The following is a 21778-nucleotide window of genomic DNA, read 5'->3' as shown; positions in this document are numbered from 1 at the left end:
CTTCTCAACTGCTCAACTCTGCAGAAGCAGTCACAGCACTATGCAAACAAATAGGCATGGCTGGGTTCTAATAAAGCTTTATTTACAGAAACAAGTGATGGGCTAGAGCTGGCCGTGGGCCATAGCAGTTTGCCAAACCAAGTTAGAGTAGCATGGAAAGAAGTCCAGGATGTATTACTGAGTGCAAAAATCAAGTTGTAGAAAAAGTTTGTAGTATAATTCCATGCAGGTAAAAAAATTTTACACTATAAAACATGGTATTATATTATATATCATATAATATACTATGTTATATATGTATAGCTTTAGAGGAATATTCCCTAACATATTAGCAGTAACTTACTTCTTCTGGTGAGTGGTATTGATGGCTGAATATGGGAGAAGTTTCTCTTTATATCTATGAACTGATTTCCTTGGTTGATTTAGGTTTTTAATTAGCATGGGTTACTTCCGTACTTTTAGAAATAAAAATAATTTTTAATGAAAAGTAGTAAGTAGCCCCAGATCTTGGCTTAAGAAAATAAAGCACAGATTCCAGAGCCCCAGAGATGTGGGGGTGAGTTCCCGCTCAGCCACGGCCCAGCTGGAGGACTTTGAGCAATGCCGTACCCCCTGAGCCTCCATTTCCTCACCTATAAAGGGGGATAATACTTATCTCAGAGGCTTGTGAGGATTAAGTGAGATGATGTCAGTAAAGGGCTCAGGATAGAGCCTAGTATACAGTACGTGCTTAATAAATGTCCTCTATTATTAACACTACTATGACTGTTATGTTGTCAGTGTGGGCTGGAGTAAGATCTGGTGGGCATGGTGCCAGCTGCAGAGGCTGCAGTTCTAGCTGGGCTCTCTGCAGCCCACATTCTACCCTCCCCATCCTACCTGAGCCCCTACAGATGCAGCCCTGCCCCGCCCCAGCCACCTGCACATGATGTTGCGCAGCTTCTCCAGGTTGGCGGGCGTGAAGTACCAGTAGTTGCGGTCGCACCTCTGCACGTCCTTCTCAATGCGGTGCAGGTTCACTGTGTACAAGTCCAGCAGCTCCGGCTGCCAGCCGACAGGAGGGGAAGAAAACAATTACACCCCAACTCCTCTCAGAGGCTAATTTTAGAGATTCTCACCCCTCCTCTTCCCCTCTCCTGTCCCCACTGTAAGGACATCCTCCACCTGGCCCAGTTGAGGGTTTGATTTGGTTTTTGTTGTTGGTTTTCTAAGAAATGCTCTTTTACTTTGTATGAGGAGTATTCTTTTAATTTTTTTCTTTGATAACACAAAGCAATCCTATGAGGTGCATGGATATATTACTCCCATTTTATAGATGAAGAAACTAAAAGAGAGTTCTAACTGTAGCTGGAAGCATGTCCCTCTCTGCTGAAGACTGGATAAGAAGTGGAAGAACTGAACAGAAGTCCAATTCTGGAAATATGCTGGACCTGATGCCTTGACCCACAAATCCGGATGACATGGCTCAACATGGCAAGAAAAAAAAAAAAAAAGAACATTTAAAGGCCAAAATTAATCCAAAAAGGCAAGAAAATACCAAAGCTGGCTTTTGCTTGAGGGAAGTTGCCAACACGGGAACACTTAAGCTTGGATTTAATGGTGTTGTGGTTCCCCCGCCCTCAAGGTAAGGAATCTAGTGAGACTTTCCACATTAATGCAAGACCCCAAAGAGCCAAACTCAAAGATTTAAAAGATACTGGACCTGTGTGTAAGTCAAGATGCTTATCAGCAAGGCTGCTGTCGATTGATCGAATGCTCACGGTGTGGTAGGCCCAGAGGACCTGACTCAGTAATTTTGAAAACACCCAGGAAGACAGATAGGGAAACTGAGGCTCAGAAGGATGAAGGGACCTGTCTAAACTGGTCACCTTAAACCCAGGACTGTCTGACCCCTAAGGCTGTGTTCTTTAAGTATTTTATCATCATTCCCCAAATGGGTTTCCATAGTGAAAACTCTGTGATGGGGAAAATGCAATGAACCAGGGTTGTGTGGAAACTGAGGTTTGGGGTACACTCCGTCCCTACCGCAGCTGTAGGAAACTGAGTGGAGAATTCGAGACGCTTACGGAGTAGGTGACACCGCTGGATGACACAGGGGACGTCTCATTGTTGGCAGCTGCGCTCACGGCCAGAGAAGCCAAGGCTGGGAAGAGACTCTCCATCTCGGGCTCCTCTGAGAGGTTGTCCTCACTGTCCACCCGGCTGCACTTCACCTCGCTGCCCCCCCAGCCCTCCATCGGGGGGCCCTCCTTTTCAGGCAGAGCCACGTCCATGCTGCCTGGGATGGACATGAACTCGTCCATGCTCTCATTGGCGAGGAGGTCACTCTCCAGGCTGTCCTGCACGGCCAGCTGCTCACGCGGAGCCTCGTCCCGGGAAGTGGTAGCCTCGCTACTCTGCCCTTCATCCACGCTGCCGTCCCCAGGTCGAAGCACCAGGGAGGCACTGCGCTGGGCGTCCATGACACTGTCCTCTGTGCTCAGGCTGGGCTCCGAGTGCTCCGAGAGGCCAGAGGAGAAGTTGTGGGAGGAAGGATGGCCGGAGTCCGGGGAACAGGTGCCATTCACCAGGTTCCCATTGGGGATCTTCGGCTGTTTCTCCTCCAACTTGCCTTCTGTCTCCACCTGCTCCACTTCGTCCACAGACTCGAACACCTGAAGACAAGGTGCACAGACAGATGGACTAGGATGGACACTGCTTCCAGCAGTAACCTAAACGTTCATCAACAGGGGACTGGCTCAAATATGGAACAAGCATGTGATAGAATACTACACAGTCAGCAAAAGGAGTGAGGCAGAACAAGGTGCAATACATGCTCCCATTTGTGAAGAATAAAAGAGTGATTTATATGTATGAAAATGCATAGAATAGTCCAGAAAGAAACAAGGAAGCATTGCAGTTGACTCTGTGGAGGGATTACTAAGGAATTTACATGGATATAATATGCTTTGTTTAACCTGTTCCTCGTGTTGTTAACTAATACTTTACTTAAATTATGTGCACTTAAGTTTGTATGATGAAAGTAAAATCCAAATTTAGCTTTCTCTGCAATATTTTAACTCTTTTACAGGGAAAATAGATTCATGTTACTTACATAATTAAAAACTCAATCTTTAATGCTAATATAACAGCTAAAACAAATAAACCATAAGTGACTCGGAGATGATGGGCATCCAAGTCCATTATTACTCCAGGTTGGAGGGAGGGTGATGGGCAGGTAGGGGGCGTGGCCTTGGGAAGATCACCTGTGTGCTGCTGCTGGAGTCGCTCTGCAGGCGGATGTTCTGGTGGCCAGAACTGCAGCTCTGGGAGGACTGAGAGAAAAGGAGGCAGGAGGGAGCCTGGGTGAGGCTGCAGCATCCCGGCTCAGAGCCCCTGCACTAAGCTCAGGAGGGGTTGCTGGGGCCGGAGTCAGAAGTCTAGTTTCATTTCTATTCCTGACTTCAGGAGGTCCCCGCTCAAGGCCTCAGGTTCCTATCTATGAAATGAAAGGGGTGGGGGTCTCACTGTCTGCTCCCAAGAGCCTCTTCAGAGGCCACTCCACCAGCCCCTGGGCCTCCACCTCCCACCCCTGCGAGCAGGAAACCCCATCTTTCACTGCTCTCTACTTGAGACTTCTGGTTAACATTTTAGTTAGACGCAGAGTAACTTGTATGAATGGCCTGATTTTTTTAGTCCCTCTGTATTTGTGCTTTTGGCCCTATAACTTCTACTTCCTAACTACTCTGATGCTAGGCTTGGCCATGTGACCTGCTTTGGCCAATGGGATGTTAGCAAAGTCACCAGGGCAGAGCCTGAAAAAGAGCTTGTGTATGTCTCTCTTTATAATCTGTGTTCACTGTGAGAACATACCCAGGTAACCAGCTGGAGGATAAGACGTGGAGCACAACTGAGTCAGTCCAGGCAGGTGAGAGTGCTCTGTGAAGGTCAACAAAACCTTAGTTGACCTTCAGAGTTCAGAACTGCCTTGCTGACACACAGACTCAGGAGAAAAAAGAAATGTGTGTTGTTGGAAACCACTGACCTTTGAGGATTGCTTGTTATGCAGTATTAGTGTAGCAAAATGATAGCTGATACATCACTAGTGAAGGGAATTAACTTTTTTTTCAGCTCCTGCTTTGGGCCACTAAACTGGAGACTCTGTGAGAACAGCTATGTCTGACTTGGTCACTGAAGTATTCCTGATATCTCAGAACATTCCTGACAGTACCTGGCACATGGTAGGCACTTAATAAGCATTTGTTGAATAAATAAAAGTCTAGCCCTGTGGTAGGTGCTTTATATACACTGCTCATTTAAGCTGCACACAAATCTCCCCTCTAAATGATTATTTCCCTTTGACAGATGAGGAAACTGAGGCCCAGAAGTATGGGGACTTGCCTGAGGCTCCAGAGCTAGAAAATGGGCTAGAGTTCAAACTTAGGTCTGTCAAACTACAAAGTCTCCTTCCACCCAAAAACTAGGGGTGAGGCTCTGTCCTTAGGCCCCAGACACCCAGCCCTCACCATTCCTACCACAGCCTGATGGGGAGGATCCTGGCTTTTACACCCCACCCTCCAGTCCCTCAGGTGACCCGCCCATCACCTCGTTGCTGATGGTGGAGTCCCTGTGCATCATCCGGTGCAGGTGACCATCCAGGCTGGCCCCTGATGAGCATTTGGCCAGGGCAGCTGCGTGGGACTCCCGCTCCCTCTGCCGCACAATTGCCTCACAGCCCAGCCATTCGGACATGGTCTGTGCATAGCAGGCATGAATCTGCTCGTCCACCTGCAGGGCAGATGCAAGGTCATCAGAAGTGCTTGGACCCCTGGGGAAAGCCAACACCACTGGGAAGACCAGGTGGCTCTGACCTGGGATCCTGAGCCCTGGAAGCACCCATCTAACACTCATGGCATAACTTTCAACCGACATTAACTGAGCACCTATTATGTGCCAGGAAGGGGAGAAGGAAGGCAATAAAGAAGGATGTGAATCTATAATTATCTCAAAATAAATGTTTATTTAAAAAAATGACATCCGTGGCTTGTGCTGTATTTCTATGGGAGAGCGCTGCCTTGAGCTTCCTGGCTCCCCCCAGCTCCCTGCCCCACCTTGATCCAAAAGGAACCAGAGCTCCCCCAGCCTCACAGTACGTGGCTCCATCGGTTGCCAAAGACCCCAATGCCCTTCAGGGTAACCAACCTCCTTCCTTTCCGTTTCTGTCATCCCGAACTGGTAGTGGCCCAGCAGGAAGGGCCACACGGCCTTGCGGATCTCGGGCTGGATGCCCCCGTAGTAGATAAGGCGCAGCAGCTCCTGCTCCTCGTAACTCTGTGGTGGGAGACAGGGGAGAGCAAAGGGTTTGTTTGGTCAACAGGAAGTTAGGGGCAGACGCTGTGATCCAGTTCTTCTTTTCGCACCTAGCCCTTAGGAAAGCTGGCATGAATGAGCAAAGCCATATGTACCCAACACCCACTACAATGTGACATGAAGAGCAAAGCCCTGGGAACCCCTCAACGGCCCACCAATGGGAGAACAGTACACCCCGACATGGGAATACCACACAGAAAGTAGAAAGGTGCATCTATGAGAACCTACAGAAAGTGATGTTCAATGTGTACTGTTAGTGGAAAAAAAACAAGATGCAGATCATGTCTAGTGTGAACTCATTTTTATTAAAGAAAAAAGGAAAAGCCAGGGTATAATGAACTTATATTTCTACTTAATTTTCAATCCATTTTGTATACTGTGCTTATTTGGGAATATTATCTTGGAGTTTTTCATCTCAACTAAACTCTAAGAAAATTGTTTTAAAGCAAATTAATCCACAGTGAACATTAGTAGCTGGTTCTGCATACACTAATGATTTGGGGACACACTAGGATGACTTTATCTCCCTCTAACTTAGCACCTCTCATCATTCTAAGTAGATTCGACCGCATTATGAATTCCTGCTCACTGGGGACTCATAGCACCTCATGCAGGACTGAGCATACAGCTGGTGCTTAATAAATGCTTAGCCACTGGTGGGTTCTTACTCCTTCCAGAAGAGCATGTGTATTTTCCAACCTCCTTGATCCTCACCCCAACGGGCAGAAGCAGGCTAAGGGTCTTGGAACTCTTGAGTTTGGGTTTGCAGAACCCAAAGATATCACAACATCCTTGAGTCCCCACAAGCAAATAGGTCTATTCCTTAGAATGCAAGATGCCCCCCACCCGCTGCAGTCCCACCACAGGCCGAGCCAGGCCAAGCCTTACTGTGCTGTCCTGCAGGTACTGCTCCCAGATCCCGGCCGTCAGCCCGTGTCCAGCATCACAGGGCAAGTCTGGAGACACAATCATGTGATTGACCAGGGCTGACAGGTGGGTCCTCACGGTGGACAGGTGTCTGCAGTAGGCAAGCCCTGTGGGGGGAGACAGAGAAAGGGTCATCATCCACCATCCAACCCTCCATGCCTTGTCTCAGAGTCTCCAAAATGCTGCCCATAATCTTCCTGAACCCTCATGACCCAACGAGTTCTCATCACCCACTTTTCCAGGTAAGGAGCTTAGGCTCAGAGGGGGGAAATCAGAGGGGGTCTTGACTACTTAACTGCTCTGTGACCGTGGGGAGGTCCTATCACCTTTCTCAACCTTGGTCAGGGTGACACCACCTCCACTAGAATCCAAGGTGTTTAACTCACAGGCTGGAAGCAGAGTAGGGGTAGGCTCCCTGTGCCTCTGGGTGCCCCCAACCCACACACAGAGGGAAAGAGAGTAGGAGAAAAAGTGGAGCTGGATAAACAAGGTCCCAGTGAGTTATAACCAAGAGGATGTTGAGGGCACTGGTTTGCTTTCAAATATGGCCCTGCACTCTAATCAGAATGCCTGCCAACCTTCACCCAATCCATCCTGGGCACCTAGAGGGCACAGTGCCTGGAACACGAGGCACTCAGCAAATACTGGCTTTTGCTGGTTCTGACTGCATATCTTTCTTCTGGATCTTCCCCACCATCTCATCCTTAACTCCCAGAGAGGACCCTGGACCTTCCTGAGCCTGAGGACTCACCCCTACCAACAGTGATGATGATGATGATATAATGGCTAACACACAGCACACACTATGTGCCAGGGAGCTGCCACCTGAGCTTACACAACTTCACTCATTTAATTCTCACCACAGCAGGTACTCTTATCCCCATCTTATAGATGGAGAAACTGAAGCACAGACTGGCTTCATCACCTGCTCAGATTTCATAGCCAGGAAGTGTGGAGTTGGGATTTGAACCCAAACTGCCTAGTTCCAGAACCTGGGCTCTCAGCTGCCATCAGGGATGAGCCACATCATGTGATGACATCATTCAAGATCCCTTTAAACCCTCTCCCCTTCCTCCAGGAGGCTCTTCCATTTGGGTTCCATAAATACTCACCCAATGCCTGCTCCATGCCAGGCCCTGCATTAGGCACTGGGGATGGGTCAGCACAGAATAGGCAAAAGCCTTGATCTTGGAGAGCTCACACTCTCCCTGCCTCTCCAGGCACTCAGGGATAGGACCTGCACAATGCTATTTCACAGGCCCATGCAGCATGTCTTAACATTTTTCTAGAATCCTGAAATACACACATTTAGGCTGAGAGACTGGGGAACTAAACCCTGCTAAGAATTGATATAGCAGAGGGGTGGGGGGAACAGAGCCTTTGCGTCAGGCAAGCCTGGGTTTGAGTCTGTTGCTTATTAGCTGTGTGACCTTGGGCAAGTCATTCCCCCCTTTCTGTATCTTAGTTTCCTCATCTGTTAAAATGAAATAATCAGAGTACTTATATTATGAATTTCATTTTTAAGTTCTTGGGAAGGGATCAGGCCACCTTTCTCTTCTGCTTCTGCCCACAGGAAAAGGGAACACACAGTTATGAGCACCTATGGATGTGCAACCCTAGCTGCAGGGGCTTTATACATGCTTCTCATTCAGTCTTGAAAACAAACACTCTAAGGTGGACACTGGGAATGCAATGGCGATTAAACCAAACCCCTGCCACCAAGGAACCCCATTGTTCACTGCCCTCTCTTAGGATCAAAGTATATTTATCTCCAATTTACAGATGAGGAAACTGAGGTTCAGAGAAGTTAGTATCACTTCACTAAAACCAGGGATCTAGGAAACAGAGGAGCATGGGTTCAAACTCCAGAGCCAGGCTCCTCCCCCTGATATTGATGGCACGTAGCAGGCACTCAATGAATGTTCTCTGGAGATCACGATGGCAAAGAAGGTCAATACGCACATCCATAGAAGGCTCTGGAAAGGATCTGGTACTTCATGTTGTCACAGAGAAGCTTCAGGGGAGCCCTGCTGGTGGAGAAAGGGAGACACTTGGAACAGACTCACACACAGCCCAGGTTTCCTGGAGAGGAGACAACTCGTTATCTCTAGGAGCAGATTAAAGCCAGCCGGTCAAGGGAGCTGTGAGGGTATTATTTCTGCTCATACAGCATCAATGCCCCTTCTGCTATCTGCTTGGGAGTCACTCCATAACTCTGTCCCTGTGGTTTGGGTAGAGCTGATTCTGCCCAGTGCATGACTCACATTGGAATCACAGTGATTGGGCCAGAGATGGTGATGTAATCCAACCTGGACCAATGAGAATCAGCCCCGGGACTTTTGTTGGGATAACTGGGAAACAGACACTCTTTCCCCTGATTAAGTTCCAAAGCCAATGGGATATGAGGCAGTGGCAGCTGGGATCCATTTTTGCTACTGCATAGAAGGGCCTCCTGCCTAAGCATGAAACCATCATAGTGGCTAACAGAAGCAAGAGCCAAAGAACAAACAGAGATTCCTGTTTTGAGCATCTGGATCCAGCCATACCTGAAGCCACTGCACCTGTGGACTTTCCAATTCTGTCAGCAGATTTTCCTTTTTACTTGAAGCAGTTTGAAGTGGGTTTCTGACACTTTCAGAAAGAATTCTGACTTCTGAAGTGACCCACCTGAACCAAACTGAGCCAAACTTGGACTCAGAGTCTAGCTGATTGCAAAGTAGGTGATGCCGTATAAATTCTCCTTGCATGGGAATTCTGGGGGGCTTTTTTGGCTGAAAGAGGAGAGAGGAATAAGGCCCCAGCATTGTTGGAGAAAACAACGGCTGCTGAAGAGAGTGTCATACCTTCTTGCAAAAAACAGAGTAGAGGAAAATCATCCCAAGGGACACCCAGGAAAACCCAGGGACACTGAGCAGAAAGCAGGCCGAAGTCCTCCAGGTATACCGGAGGCATTAAACTTTAAAATCACCCTCTTTGTGCCCTCAGGTTGGCAAGACTCAGGCTTGCTCAGATTACATGAGAAGAGCATCTCACTGACAGCTGTCCCACAGTGTACTTAGCTCCCTGCAAGGTGGTGAGCTCCCTGTCACTAGAAGTGTGTAAACAGATACAATGAAAGGGGCTATTAAGTTAGAACAGCACTTTTCAGTGGTCCACGGACCACCAGCCCATAATCACTTGGAATTTCTCCACCACGGGGATTCCTGGGCCCCGTATAGACCTACTCAGTCAGGATCTCCAGGAAGTAGTCTAGGCACCAGTAGGTTTTACTTCCTCCCCAGGGGATTCTGACGCACATTAACCTGTTAGTCTCTTGGTTATATCAGTGCTTTTCAAACTTAAAAGTACACATGGTCTTGGGATCTTGTTAAATTGCAGATTCTGCTTCAGCAGGTCTGGGATGAGAGACTGAGAATCTGCTCAAGTGATAAGGTTTCTGGTCTCCAGGGCTTAGAAGACTTAAAAAATCTGAATCCAGACCCCGGCCCTTCATGTTCCTACAGCTGAAGACTGACCACCCATTGGGACAGAGGCCCAGAAGGGAAAAAAGGATTCCACTCCTGCAGGCCAGGCCAGGTCAGTAGGAAACAAGACCATTCTCATGAATGGGCTGAGTCTTTCTTCCAAAGAGACCACAGTTCCATGTGCAAAGAAAGAGTTGATCTTGGGATTTAACTTTATACAATAAAATAGTGTGTAATTTATTGAGCATTACCATGTACCACATGTTGGCCACTTCAAACCATTATTTGATTTGTCCTTATAATAGCTATATAAAGTAAGCATTAGTGTCCCATTTAGGCACGTGTGGTTGTCATTTAATATTATTTCTGGTTTCTGCCTGCAAGTGTATGGGGGGGACTTCACTTCCTGGCTCCTTGTAGACAGGGCCAATGAGGTGTGAGTGGAAATGACAGGTGCCTCATTTGACCTGGAGCATTTAAATGCTGCTTTGAGTCCCTCCAAGCCATTTCCCTCGGTCCCTGTGATTGGCAATACTCAAGATGGTGTTGGCTCCATCAGCGGGGCCTTTGATGTACAGAAAGCAGAGTCTCCAACTGATCCATAATAGACACATAGCATGCATGACAAATAAACCTTTGTTGTAACAGCCACTGAGATTTTAGGGCTGTTTGCTACTGCGACATACCTTCTTTTTCCATGTAAGGAAGCTCCAACAGCTAGGACTTCACAAGGCTAGGATTTAACTTAGATCTGGATGATTCCAGAGCCTCTGAAGTCAGTGCAAGGCAAGTAACTCTTAAATCTTTGGTAAATCCTTCCAATTCCCTCCATCCACAGCTCAAGCCCCTCATACCTCTCATGTTTGCAGCCATTGGTTGAGCCACCATCACCTGAGCCACTCTGTGAACAGGATGAGCAAGAGGATTTGTGGATACTGGGTTGCCACAGGGATGGCAGGTTGCTCATGGAGACGTCCATCAGGTCCTGGGGCACTGTGGGGAGTAGAAGGGGCAGAAGAAGAGCCCTGATTGAGCATATGTGGGTTATAGAAGCCTCACCCCAAAACAAGCAGATCACTCCTAGGCCAGCATAGGGATAGGAAAAGCCCCTTAATGTCACAGTAGGAAACAGCGACCACAATCGTTGTCTGACCCAAGTTCTTAAGCCCGCCTGATCCAGTGAAATCCACCACCAAAATTTGGGGCCCCCAGCAAATGGGCAGTGCTTATGACAGTAGAGTGTGGAAGAGAACCCAGAGAGAGACCAGAGCCAAGAAAACAGGCCCAATCCCAGAGTAGGAGGCCAAGCCTCACACCATGTTGTCATTTAGCTGTCCTCACAGGAGGCTGGCATGAAAGGGGACCTGCTGGGGGCTTCTGGGAAGGCAGATGGCCTCCAGTACTCAGAGACAGACTCTCTGGTGAGAGAGTCTCTGGTGGCGAGACAGAGGGAGCCTGACTCATCTGGTGAGGCAGGGCACACAAGGGCGAGAACCCAGTGTAGCCTCCCACTGACAAGGAAGAGGGCACCTGTGCTGTCCGTGGTCCTGATCCAGCTGCTCCAATGGGTCTCAAGCAGGCTGGCCACCCCCAGAATCACATGGGGGCAGGGGACTTATTAAAAAGCAATAAGCCTGTATCCCACCCCTGACCTAGCCAATTAAAACCTCCTGGTCATACATCCCTTGAGTCTATATTTCAAAAACAATTCTGCTATAGCAGCCACATTTGAAAACCAAGAAAGCACGACTGAGCTCCTAACTCCTGGACATTGGTGATTCATAATCAACTGCTCCCAGGATATGGCCCTTAAGTTTCCCTCACTGTTTTCTTTCCCAGCTCCAAGAGCACTGCAGGATCTGTGATGCTGCAGAACAAACATACTGGTGACATATACATCACAATTTCTATAGTTAACTTCTTGGCCTCTTAGCAGTTTGAGACAGGTGCAAAAATTATTTTCTCTTCGATAGGGCTCAAAAAATATTTTCTGTAAAGATCCAGGTAGAAAATAGTTTTGGATTTGTGAGCCACTTGGTTGCTTTGTAGTCACTCAACTCTGCTGTTGTAGTGCAAAAGTAGCCATAAGTAAAATGTAAACAAATAAGCATGGGTGTGTTCTAATAAAACTTTATGAGCACTGAAATGTAACTTTCATATCATTATCACCTGTCACAAAATATTATTCTGCTTTTGATTTTTTCAGTTATTCAAAAAATGTAAAGACCATTCTCAGCTCATGGGCTGTACAGAATGAGGCTGGATTTGGCCTGCAGGCCATGTTTGCCAAGCCCTGCTCTAGGAAATTAAGAGGGACGCGTATTTACCTTTGTGCCATGCTTCCTCAAGGCTGAGTGGTAATACCTGGCATCTTCCCTCAGGCTCCAAGGGGAGGGGAGTTGTGGATTCAGCCCCACTTGTCATCAGAGCTCAGTGGCTGACAGGGTCAGCTCCTACCCAATGACATAGGAGAAAGCTGCCTCCAGAATGAGGTTTTGGGGCCACCAAAAGTGTCTTGTTACACTAAACCTTCCCAAGTAGACTCACCAATAAGCTGGCCAAAAATGACCAGTAAGCCCCTGTAAAATGTTCTAGAAAAACAGCCCCAGTTCTTAGCCAATTTCAGGAAAGCATTGATCAGTTGTGCCACCCAGGTGTGGCAGGCATGCCTCTGCCCCCAGCCCCTCCCACCCTGTAGACATCACCAATGGATCCCTTCACTCCTGAACCCACAACACTCCAAGCTGCATCACGCAGGGTACCAACTGGACAGCATAAGGGTACTTATTTGTCTTTCACCTCCAACTCCACTAGGACCAAGACTCAAATGACAACATGGCAGAGGTGGCTGGCACCCAGTCCCAGGAATGGGGGGACCCAGACATTACTGGGGGGCTGCTGCTTCAAGCCTGGTATGGGAAGGGTGGCATCCCATCTGGTTTGGGCCAACCAACTGCCCCTGGCCACCACCAGCATGGACCGGCCCACAGGAACCACCATCCAGGCAGGGCCCACGGAGACCGAGGATGTGCTGCCCAAGGGGTCGGGAACAACTTGAGACACAAAACAAAAAGCACCGGTGAAATGGAAAGTCTGAGGTGGGCAGAACACTGAACCGACCCGAAGAACCAATTCTTCGGGACTTGAACCTTCCCTCTTCCCCACAACCCCCACCGCCCCACACACAGCAGCAGAGTTGAATGCAGTGATGTAAGCTTTTCTCTGAACCAGCAGTTCTCAGCCTGAGACAATTTTGCCTCCAATTTCTTGGCAATGACTGGAGACATTCTGGTTGCCACATTTGGTGGGCAGGGGATGGATTTGGCACTTGGCATCTAGTAGGTGGAGACCAGGGTTGTTGCTCAACATCTTTCAGTGTACAGGACAGTCCCCATCACAACGAATTGTTGCATCCTAGTGTCTTGAATCCTAGCGTCTGTCCTGGTGGCACATGCAGCCACAAGAAGCTCACATCGATATTCCCCAAATAAGGGAATCCAGCTTGGCTCTGCCAAGAGCCTGTTGGAGGATGAGCCCTTGTGGAGAGAGTTTTCTGGGAAGGTGGCCACAGGGCATCTGGTCTGGGCTAATGAACCAGCTCTCTGGTGGGGCTGTGTGCATAGACAGCCTGGGCAGGAATGCACATGTTAACCAACACTTCAGGACACTCTGTGGCTCTTCATGAAGGAATATATGGATGAAAACACACTAACCCAAGCCCTGTAGGACCTTACTGCCAAGCCTGCCTCACACCCCAACCCAACTCAGCGATGGATGAGATGGAGCACTAAGTGGCCGGGCATGGTTAGTTCAACCTTGCTGGGAAGGACATCTGCTTTCAAAAGAGCCTCTCACTGCCCAGCCGAGGCCACTTAAGCAAAGGGAGGCTTCAAGCCATTATCCATCTGATTGGATCAATGGGGCCACAGAGGGTTAAATAACAGAAAGGATGTATAACTTAATACTGATTTGTTTAACAGGCGTCCATACAGTGTTAATAAATGCCAGGCCTCCTCCTAAGAACTTTTCAAATAGTAATTCACTTAATCCTAACAACAGTTCATGGCAATGATCATCTTAATAGCAACAATCTCCATTCACTAAGCATCTGTCTCACGGCAGTCAGCAGGCAGATCATCTCCTGTGCTAGGGCCAACCACTTTGCTTCCCTTCTGCTGCTTTGACTGTCATTTATTGAGTGCCTACTCTGTGCAAGGCCTTATTCTAAGAGCTTTACATTGATCACCTCATTATCTCATTAAATCCTTACAACAATAAGTTTAAGTATAATAACACAATAGCGCTAACATTTGAGTGTTCTCTCTGTGTCAAGTGACTTATCTCCTTTAATCATCCAAAAGCCCCATGAAATATGTGCTGTAGACATCCCCATTTTACAGATGATGAAACTGAGGCACAGGGGGTTAAAGCGACTTGCCCAAGTTCAACGTGAATTCCAGAGTCCATGTCACTGCCACTATCCCATGCCACCTCCCAGCCAATGGCATCTTTATTAGCTAAGAAGAGTGGTTATTTGTTCTCATATGGGGGCAAATCAAGGCCCCCATATGAGAACAAATTCCAGGTCCCCTGTTAGCCCCAGAATCCAGACCTAACTTGTCCTCTATTTCCAAACACCTAGTTCATTTTTAGGATCAGCTAAGGCTGGCTCCCTGGGCCCAGGAACAGGACAACTTACCGAACTCGGACTGCAGGCTGGGGTAGATGATCCTGAACACGTAATCTGTGGCCTCGTCATCTTCCTTGTCTGAAGCTGTGGACTCAGCAGAAGCCTGAGGGCTTCGCTTGCGCAGTTTGGGAAATACTTTGCCCTGAAAGAACATGTCCCAATGCACAGTCCCTGGAACACGCCTGTCCCCCAACTGCATGGCATGAGGGTGTTGATGGGGTGTGCATGAGCCCGAAAAGCCACAAAAGGGCCCCTGGGCAAGAATGACCATTCACCCTGGCTGACCCCACCCCCAGCCACGATCACTCACCTTCCCCCGCTGAGACCAGAGTGGTGGGTCCAGCTGCCCGTGAGGGAGCAGCCCATTCTCCAGGCATGAGAGGAACTGCAGGAGATGCCCTCCCTTGGGGAAGTGGAAGGGTGGCCTCTGGATCCCATCCTGGCTGACCAGCACCACCGTCCCGCCGCTGTCCACTGCCATGTGACCGACCAGAGAAGACCCAGCAGAAAGTCACTAAGAGGCATGGTGACAGGCCCTCCCGGCCAACACATACCTCCAGGCCCAGACACATGGACCTGCTCTGAGGCTCTGGGACAGGCCTGGACAGAAGGTCAGGGGCAGTTTCACCTCCCCCAAGTCCCTCTTATCCCACCTATGATCATTGTTGACTGGAAACTGTAGGACATGGTCAAGAGGAACATGTCCTACAGCCCCCCACCAAAGGGGGCTGCCTCCAAACACCCATGCCCCTCAAGCACCTTCTACAAAACTACTTGATCTGTTTTTGTATGGAGCCATTCTCAGCGCAGTAGTAACTGTCAGTAGCATGGATTGAGCACTTACTGTATATAAGCACATCACGTTAAAGGTACCATCTTATTGAGTACTCAAAATATCTATTACTGCCTAGTTTACAAAAGATAAAACCGAGGCTCAGAGAGGTTATATCACTTGCCAAGGGTCACACAGCTAGTTAATGGCAGGGTGTGCATTGGAACCCAGTTCTATCTCATTAAATAAGCTTACATGTTTTGCACCTTGGTTGGCCATAGGTCCCTTGCTTTCCAAAGCAGGATGACTCTCTGATTATGAATATACCTTCTTTGAGCTTTAAAGGGGAATGCTAGTTATTAATCCCAGATCGGCTGAGCACTGACTTTGGAGTGACAAATACCTGGGTTCAGGTCCAGGCTCTGGAGCTTAAAAGCTGCATGTCTTTGTGCCATGCGGCTTCCTCACCTGTGAACTGGCAGTGACGGAGCCCCTACCACTAGGTTGTTGTGTTGACCAAGTAACAGGCATGTAAATACTCAGAGCCATGCTTGGCACATCATAATTGCTCAGTATTAGCAACTAACATCATGGGTTTGATGCTGAGCCCTTAACATATGCCACTTGATCCTCACAATAACCCCATGAGTAGGTCCTGGTATGATTCCCACTGAGAGGAAACCGAGGCTCAGAGAGGTGAAGTCACTTGCCTGAGGTTACACAGGCAATAAGCGGGGGGTCGGGGGGGGGCAGGCAGTCCGTACCTTGTTGGTGGCAGTGCAGGTAGACGATCTCTTCCAGGCGGATGGTCATGGCATAGTCCCAATAGACGCTGGAAGGTGAGGGAAGGTTAGAGCTGCAGGATGTCTGTCCACATCATCGTGGGGGAGGGCCCAGGAGGCCAGAAGACCACACCCATGGGTTCCTCCACCCTTCTCACCAGGACCCACCTGACCCTAACATCTGTACCTATCAGACTATCTCCTCTTCTTTGGCCCCAATTTTCTAAGGACCCCCTTCTCCCTTGCCCCCACTCCATGTGGCTGAAGCTGACCTCACCCACCCTCCACACCAGAACTCCAGAATGGCCACCTGACTGAGGCCTGATCAATCAGCATATTCTACTGTTTTGGCCACAGTGATTGATTGGTTCAGGGATGACCCTATGACACAAGCAGAACCAATGAGATTCAATTACCAAATTTATATTAGAATTACTGGGAAACAGATGCTCCTTGATCCTAGAAAAGTAGTGGTAAGGATGCTAGAAGTCTGGAGATGTGAGGCTATGGCAAGAAAAATGGAGTCAACAGTCAGGGAAGCAGAGCCAGGAGATGGAAAATGTTCATGTCTTCCTCACTTGAATCCCTGAATCCAGCCACGCCTGAAGCCACTGCCCTGGGGTTTTTCAGTTCATGTGTGAAAATGCTTAAGTCAGCTTGAGTTTGGTTTTCTGTCACTGGTACCTGAGTCTTGACTAATGCTGACCCTAACTTCAGGCCACCCTATGTCCACAGGCAGGAGTCAGAATAGCCATTCAACAGCCTTGACTTCACAGGTAGGTCCCAGCAGTGTGATGTAGAGGCTTCTATGAGCCACAGCTTCCTCCTCTGAAAATGAGGAGGATAATGCCCACTGCACAGTGTTGCTGTGAGGATTAAATGGAATCGCCTATTGAAGGGCTCGACATGGCACTGATACATTTTAAAAAGTACTGGGTTAATGGGCCCTGTGATTTACTTCAGGTTTCCCTTTTTCAGCTTTCCCCCTCAGAACACAGTGGGAGGTGGGGCCACAGGAATGCACTCCTTCAGGAGACCCGAGACCTTGCTGTGGGGAGCAGTTGACCAATGGCCTGAGAGGCCACCCCCCTGGATGCACCGCCATGCTATGCCAAGGCCACACTCCCTCTCAGCCAGGACTGAGCACGAGTGGGGCCAGTGTCGGCCTATTCCTGTGGGACAGGGGACTCCTCGAATGGTAGACTTTAGCCTGGGAACTCCCAATTGATTTGGCCAAGCTTATGAAATCTTTGTTAAGGTATTTCTGGGTGGTGTTTTGGCCAGGGCTCTGCCTAGTTCCCACACCCTAAGATTCTTCCAGTCGGTTACTGGGTCCTCCCAAGTTCTTGAGTTACCCATGAGGCCACTGCCACAGGGAGGCTGGGCCAAGCGGCTGTAACAACCAGATGGAGCAGGGTCAGGGCACAAGGGACAGGGCACAAAGTTCCTTGTGCCAAGGGAAGGGGAGGGACCTGGCACCCTACCTCTTCTCATAGTCCAGATCTCCCACAGACCCATTCATCAGCTGGTTGGGTGTCCACTTCAGGGTCATGAGGTCAGCAGTCTGGTGCAGGGACAGGTACCCTGGGACAGCCTCCATGTCATCCCTCTGTAGAGAGAGAAGGACTCAGGCTTGGTTGTAGTGCCAGAGTCAACAGTTAACATGGTCCATTTGACTCAAGAACACATAACCGGAACCAAGAGGTTGGGTCATTCCCTCCAAGGTCATGGCTATTTGGAAGACCCTGAACCTCCTTCTAAGTGGCCATACTAAGCAAAGCTATTGCAGCCAACCACCCAGGATGGGTATTATACTAGTAGACCCAGCTGTGAGAGCTACCTGCCCCTAGCACTTTCACACCCACACCTCCCTCCTGAGGTCCAGGGCCCTGCTGCAAGGGTGGACCTGGGAATTCTTTAGAACCAAGAAGGAGCTCTGTCCCTGTCAACATCACCTTTTCAAAGCAGAAGACATTTATCTACCATCATTTTAGCCAGTCTTAAGGGAGAAAACAATTACAGCTAACCTCTGTCTGATCCCCCAGACATTACCCAGAAGCCCCTCCCCAAATACCCGCAGCATCTTCCCCGCCCAGCAGCCTGAGCCTCTGGCTTCCCAATCTGCCTGCAGAGCTTCTCACCTGCTATTCTGTATCCCAAGTGGGGAAGGGACTGGAGAGGGGTGTCTCTAAGCCTCACCATAGAGGTGGCAGCTCCTCCACCAAATTCACCGCAACAACATTTGTAGACCAACAACTAACATTTACTGAGCATCTGGTATGTATCCAGTATGGCTCAGGGTCACACGTCTCAATTTAACCACCCAAGCCTGCAGCTCCACCACGGAGCACAGTTGCAGTCTTTCATCCATTATAAGATGCACATCTGTCTTTCACATTTCAATGTGCCTTAATACGAGGATGCATCTTATAATCAGCAGCATTTTACCACTGGGATGCCGTTATCATTGCCTGATCTCATGTAAACTCAGTCACAGCTGTTCACATTGTCATTTCAGTTAAGTTTTGTGCATGGCGGTTCCTGCACATATGGAGAAAAGTTCTTGGAAGGAGGCCTGGCATTTATTAAAACTATATCCAAATAAATCTCAAAGAGCTTGCAAAACACATAAAATAAGAGTTTCAAGTAGAGAGAAAACACTGTATATAATTTAATAGCACTTTTAATTTCCTGATAGTTATGTTAAAAAATGGTGCATCTTAAATTGATGCTTCTTAGGTCTCAGGAAATAGGGTGCTGTACCCACTATGATGTGGATACTGAGGAGTGACTTGCTCAGGGTCACCCAGTGATTGTTAACTGTGACCACAGAGCTGGGTGGCCAACAGCTGTCCCTCTGCTTCCTCTCAGCTGAGCCCAAACACTACACTGACCCTAATGTTCCCGAGGAGGGGACAGCAAAGGAGAATTCCCATGAGGGTAGGGGCTTCATATGCCTTACTCATCGCTATTCCTGGGGCCTGGCCCAGTGCAGGGCACAGAGGGTGACTGGTGAGTGGCAACTTCTGGCACCAGCCATCCTGAATTTAAATAATAACTCTGTCCCTTACTCTGCCCTCATGGGCCTCAGTGTAATCAGCTATGATAACAGCACCTGCCTCAAATGGTTGTTGTAAAGTTTAAATGAGTTGATATAATTAAAAGCACTTGGCACAGTGCCCGACACATAGGAAGTGCTTAATAAATATTAACTATGAAGATGTTTATCTTGATATCCTAAGCATCTAACACTTAGCAGGTTCCATATAAAGGTGTGCTGAATGAGTAGTAATGAGAGAATGAATGAAGAGATGTCTGGGTGAACAGGTAGATGGACAGATGGACTAGAAAATAAATGGACAAATGGATGGATGGATGGGTGAGTGGATATAAATACAGGAAGATGGATGAAGGAATGGTGGGAAGTGCAAGAATAGAGGGATAGTGGCTATAGACACTGCAAGAGGAGTGAAAGGCTGGCTGGCTGGAGATAGTGACATGTGAATGGATGCATGGATGGATTTGATAGAAGGAAATACTGGCATGTGGATGCATGAATGAAGGAAATAGTAGCATACAGATGAATGAATGGGTAGCGGAAATACTGGCAGATGAATGAATAGATGGGTGAGTAGGTGGATGGATGAATGAATGAGCAACCTAGAGCCAAAGGGAACTTCTCTATAACCTGGAGCCAGACTCCCAGTGGAAGATCTGGGCCCACGATGAGCTCTCACCGGCTGAACGAGAACGTTGTTCTTGCCATACAGCAGGGTGGCCCTGGAGTTCTGGTGCAGGGACTCCACGTAGTCGCGAGCAGAGAGGGATGGGCGGTCATCCATGCTGCCACTCGAAAGCCTCTTCTGGATCTGGCAGTGTGAGCGAAGGTAGAGGATGAGGCTGGAGTGATCTTCAAGGCCCCACTCCATCCCTTGCCCCCACGCCCAGATATTCTTTTATTATCTAATTGCCACAGGGTCTCACTGCCCACCCCACTCACACAGAGGGCTGGGCGCTTGGTGGGCGAGTCCTGTCGCAGATGCGAGCTGTGGATGCGGTGCCTCTGGACGAGCTCGTCGGCAGAGGGGTCGGTCCAGAAGTGATCCGCCGTCTTCATCTTGGTGTATTCCAGGGCACAGGGCCCCACTGCAGAGCAGAGGGGCTGGTAATCCTTGGCCCCTGAAAGTCTGCCCTCCCGTCTACCACCAGGTGGGCCACCCACTGCACTCTCCCTCTCATCTGGTCAGCTAGGATGCCCCAGAGTCCTGCTAAGGCGAGAAACAAGACCCTGGGAACAACAGACAGGGAACAAGTGAGTTTTGATGGGGGAGGCTGGAGGGAGTGAGAGAGGCCCTTAGGAGGGGCCCTGTGAGCGGAGACTAGAGATTCACATGAAGCTCAGAGCGCTGGACCGCTTACCTAACAGAGACGCAAGGATGGGGCCATCCACAGGGTCCATCAGGAGTGCTTCCTTTTCGTAGTATTTGCTAGCAAGAGAGGAAAGAACATGCAGGTTTGGGAGGTGACCGGCAGGGGGTGCACCATGGCCCGGTGGTTAAAAGCAGACAGAATGGGTTCGATCCCCCTCTTGTGATGAGGTTACCTCTGTAAGCCTCAGCTGCCCTATCTGTAACAGGAAGATGATAATCTATCTCAGAGGGTTTTTGGAAGGACTTTCAAGAGAGACAACAGATGTAAGGCACTGATTTTAGCGCAGTCACTCCAGCAAGTCACTTACCCTCTCTGGGGCTGAGCATGTAACTGCTTAATACACGGCTGAAATAAAAGCCTTAATGAGGTAATGGGGATAATTAGAAGGCTGCTGAGGCCTGGCTGGTTTCGTCTGCTTCTACCGCATCTTCCATTTCACACAGGAAGTCATTAGGAGGCACAGATGATATCTACCCCTCTAATATTATTGAGGCGATAAAATGCTTTTCAGCTGTGGCTGTCCCAAAAGGCTGTATGAACAGGCCTTCCTGTCCAGATAACTAATGTGGACAACGCTGGCCTGGCACACACCCCTGGATTCTGGCTCTTCAAAATGACATGAGAAGCCATCACGACTACAGTGTTTGTGCTGAATGTTTTTGTTTTTGTTTGAGTTGTGTAGTGGTGTGTGAGTCTGTGCAAACCTTAGATAGTCTAAAGCAGTGGTCGGCAAACTCATTAGTCAACAGAGCCAAATATCAACAGTACAACGATTGAAATTTCTTTTGAGAGCCACATTTTTTAAACTTAAACTTCTTCTAACGCCACTTCTTCAAAATAGACTCACCCAGGCCGTGGCATTTTGTGGAAGAGCCACACTCAAGGGGCCAAAGAGCCGCATGTGGCTCACAAGCCGCGGTTTGCCAACCACGGGTCTAAAGATAACGGAATTTCGGAGTTGGAAAGGATCATGTTCTGACCTCCTGACGGATCTCAGCCCCAGAGAGGGTAACCTGCTGGAGGCCACACCCAGATGGCTTGGCTCTTTCCATCCTATAGTGGGGATGAAGGGCAAAGGATCTGAAGTCAGACAGACCGAGGGGGAGCCCATCTCGGCTACTCTCTCCCACGCTGTGTGCCCCTGGGCAGGGGACTACCCTCTCTGAGCTTCGATGCAAAATGGAATGACAGACGCCTCTATCCAGGCTGTTGGGAGGATGAAATGTTGACCTGCATGTACAGCAACAGCACCAACTCTGACACCAGGAATTTCCCACTAAATGGCTGCAGCATCATTGTAATTTTACCGCAAAGAAATCTTCTATCAACCAGAATATTGGTTGAGGCATAACTGACATGCCCC

The 21778-nt window shown here is 48.8% G+C and overlaps 1 protein-coding gene across 2 annotated transcripts in view; it reads right to left on the bottom strand.

Annotated features, from left to right (window-relative positions):
• Positions 1-21778, bottom strand: part of SGSM1 (small G protein signaling modulator 1) — a 57834-nt gene that overhangs the window by 9244 nt on the left and 26812 nt on the right. Inside the window, exons 6-20 of one of the 2 annotated variants that reach the window (XM_080650086.1) lie at positions 20404-20471; positions 19985-20130; positions 19722-19853; positions 17469-17593; positions 15967-16034; positions 14741-14904; positions 14440-14572; positions 10595-10733; positions 8239-8306; positions 6238-6383; positions 5182-5310; positions 4585-4767; positions 3246-3314; positions 2067-2654; positions 920-1044 (exon numbers count right to left, since the gene is read on the bottom strand). In XM_080650086.1, coding sequence (XP_080506212.1) covers positions 920-1044; positions 2067-2654; positions 3246-3314; positions 4585-4767; positions 5182-5310; positions 6238-6383; positions 8239-8306; positions 10595-10733; positions 14440-14572; positions 14741-14904; positions 15967-16034; positions 17469-17593; positions 19722-19853; positions 19985-20130; positions 20404-20471 — 2283 coding nt within the window. The remainder of the gene's footprint in view (positions 1-919; positions 1045-2066; positions 2655-3245; positions 3315-4584; positions 4768-5181; positions 5311-6237; positions 6384-8238; positions 8307-10594; positions 10734-14439; positions 14573-14740; positions 14905-15966; positions 16035-17468; positions 17594-19721; positions 19854-19984; positions 20131-20403; positions 20472-21778) is intronic. The other variant, XM_080650087.1, reaches the window with a different exon arrangement.

The sequence above is a fragment of the Plecotus auritus genome, assembly GCF_963455305.1.
Source record: "Plecotus auritus genome assembly, chromosome: 13".
Lineage (NCBI taxonomy): Eukaryota > Metazoa > Chordata > Mammalia > Chiroptera > Vespertilionidae > Plecotus > Plecotus auritus.
The sequence above is the reverse complement of the archived record's forward strand: the minus strand, read 5'-3'. Positions and strand labels throughout refer to the sequence as shown.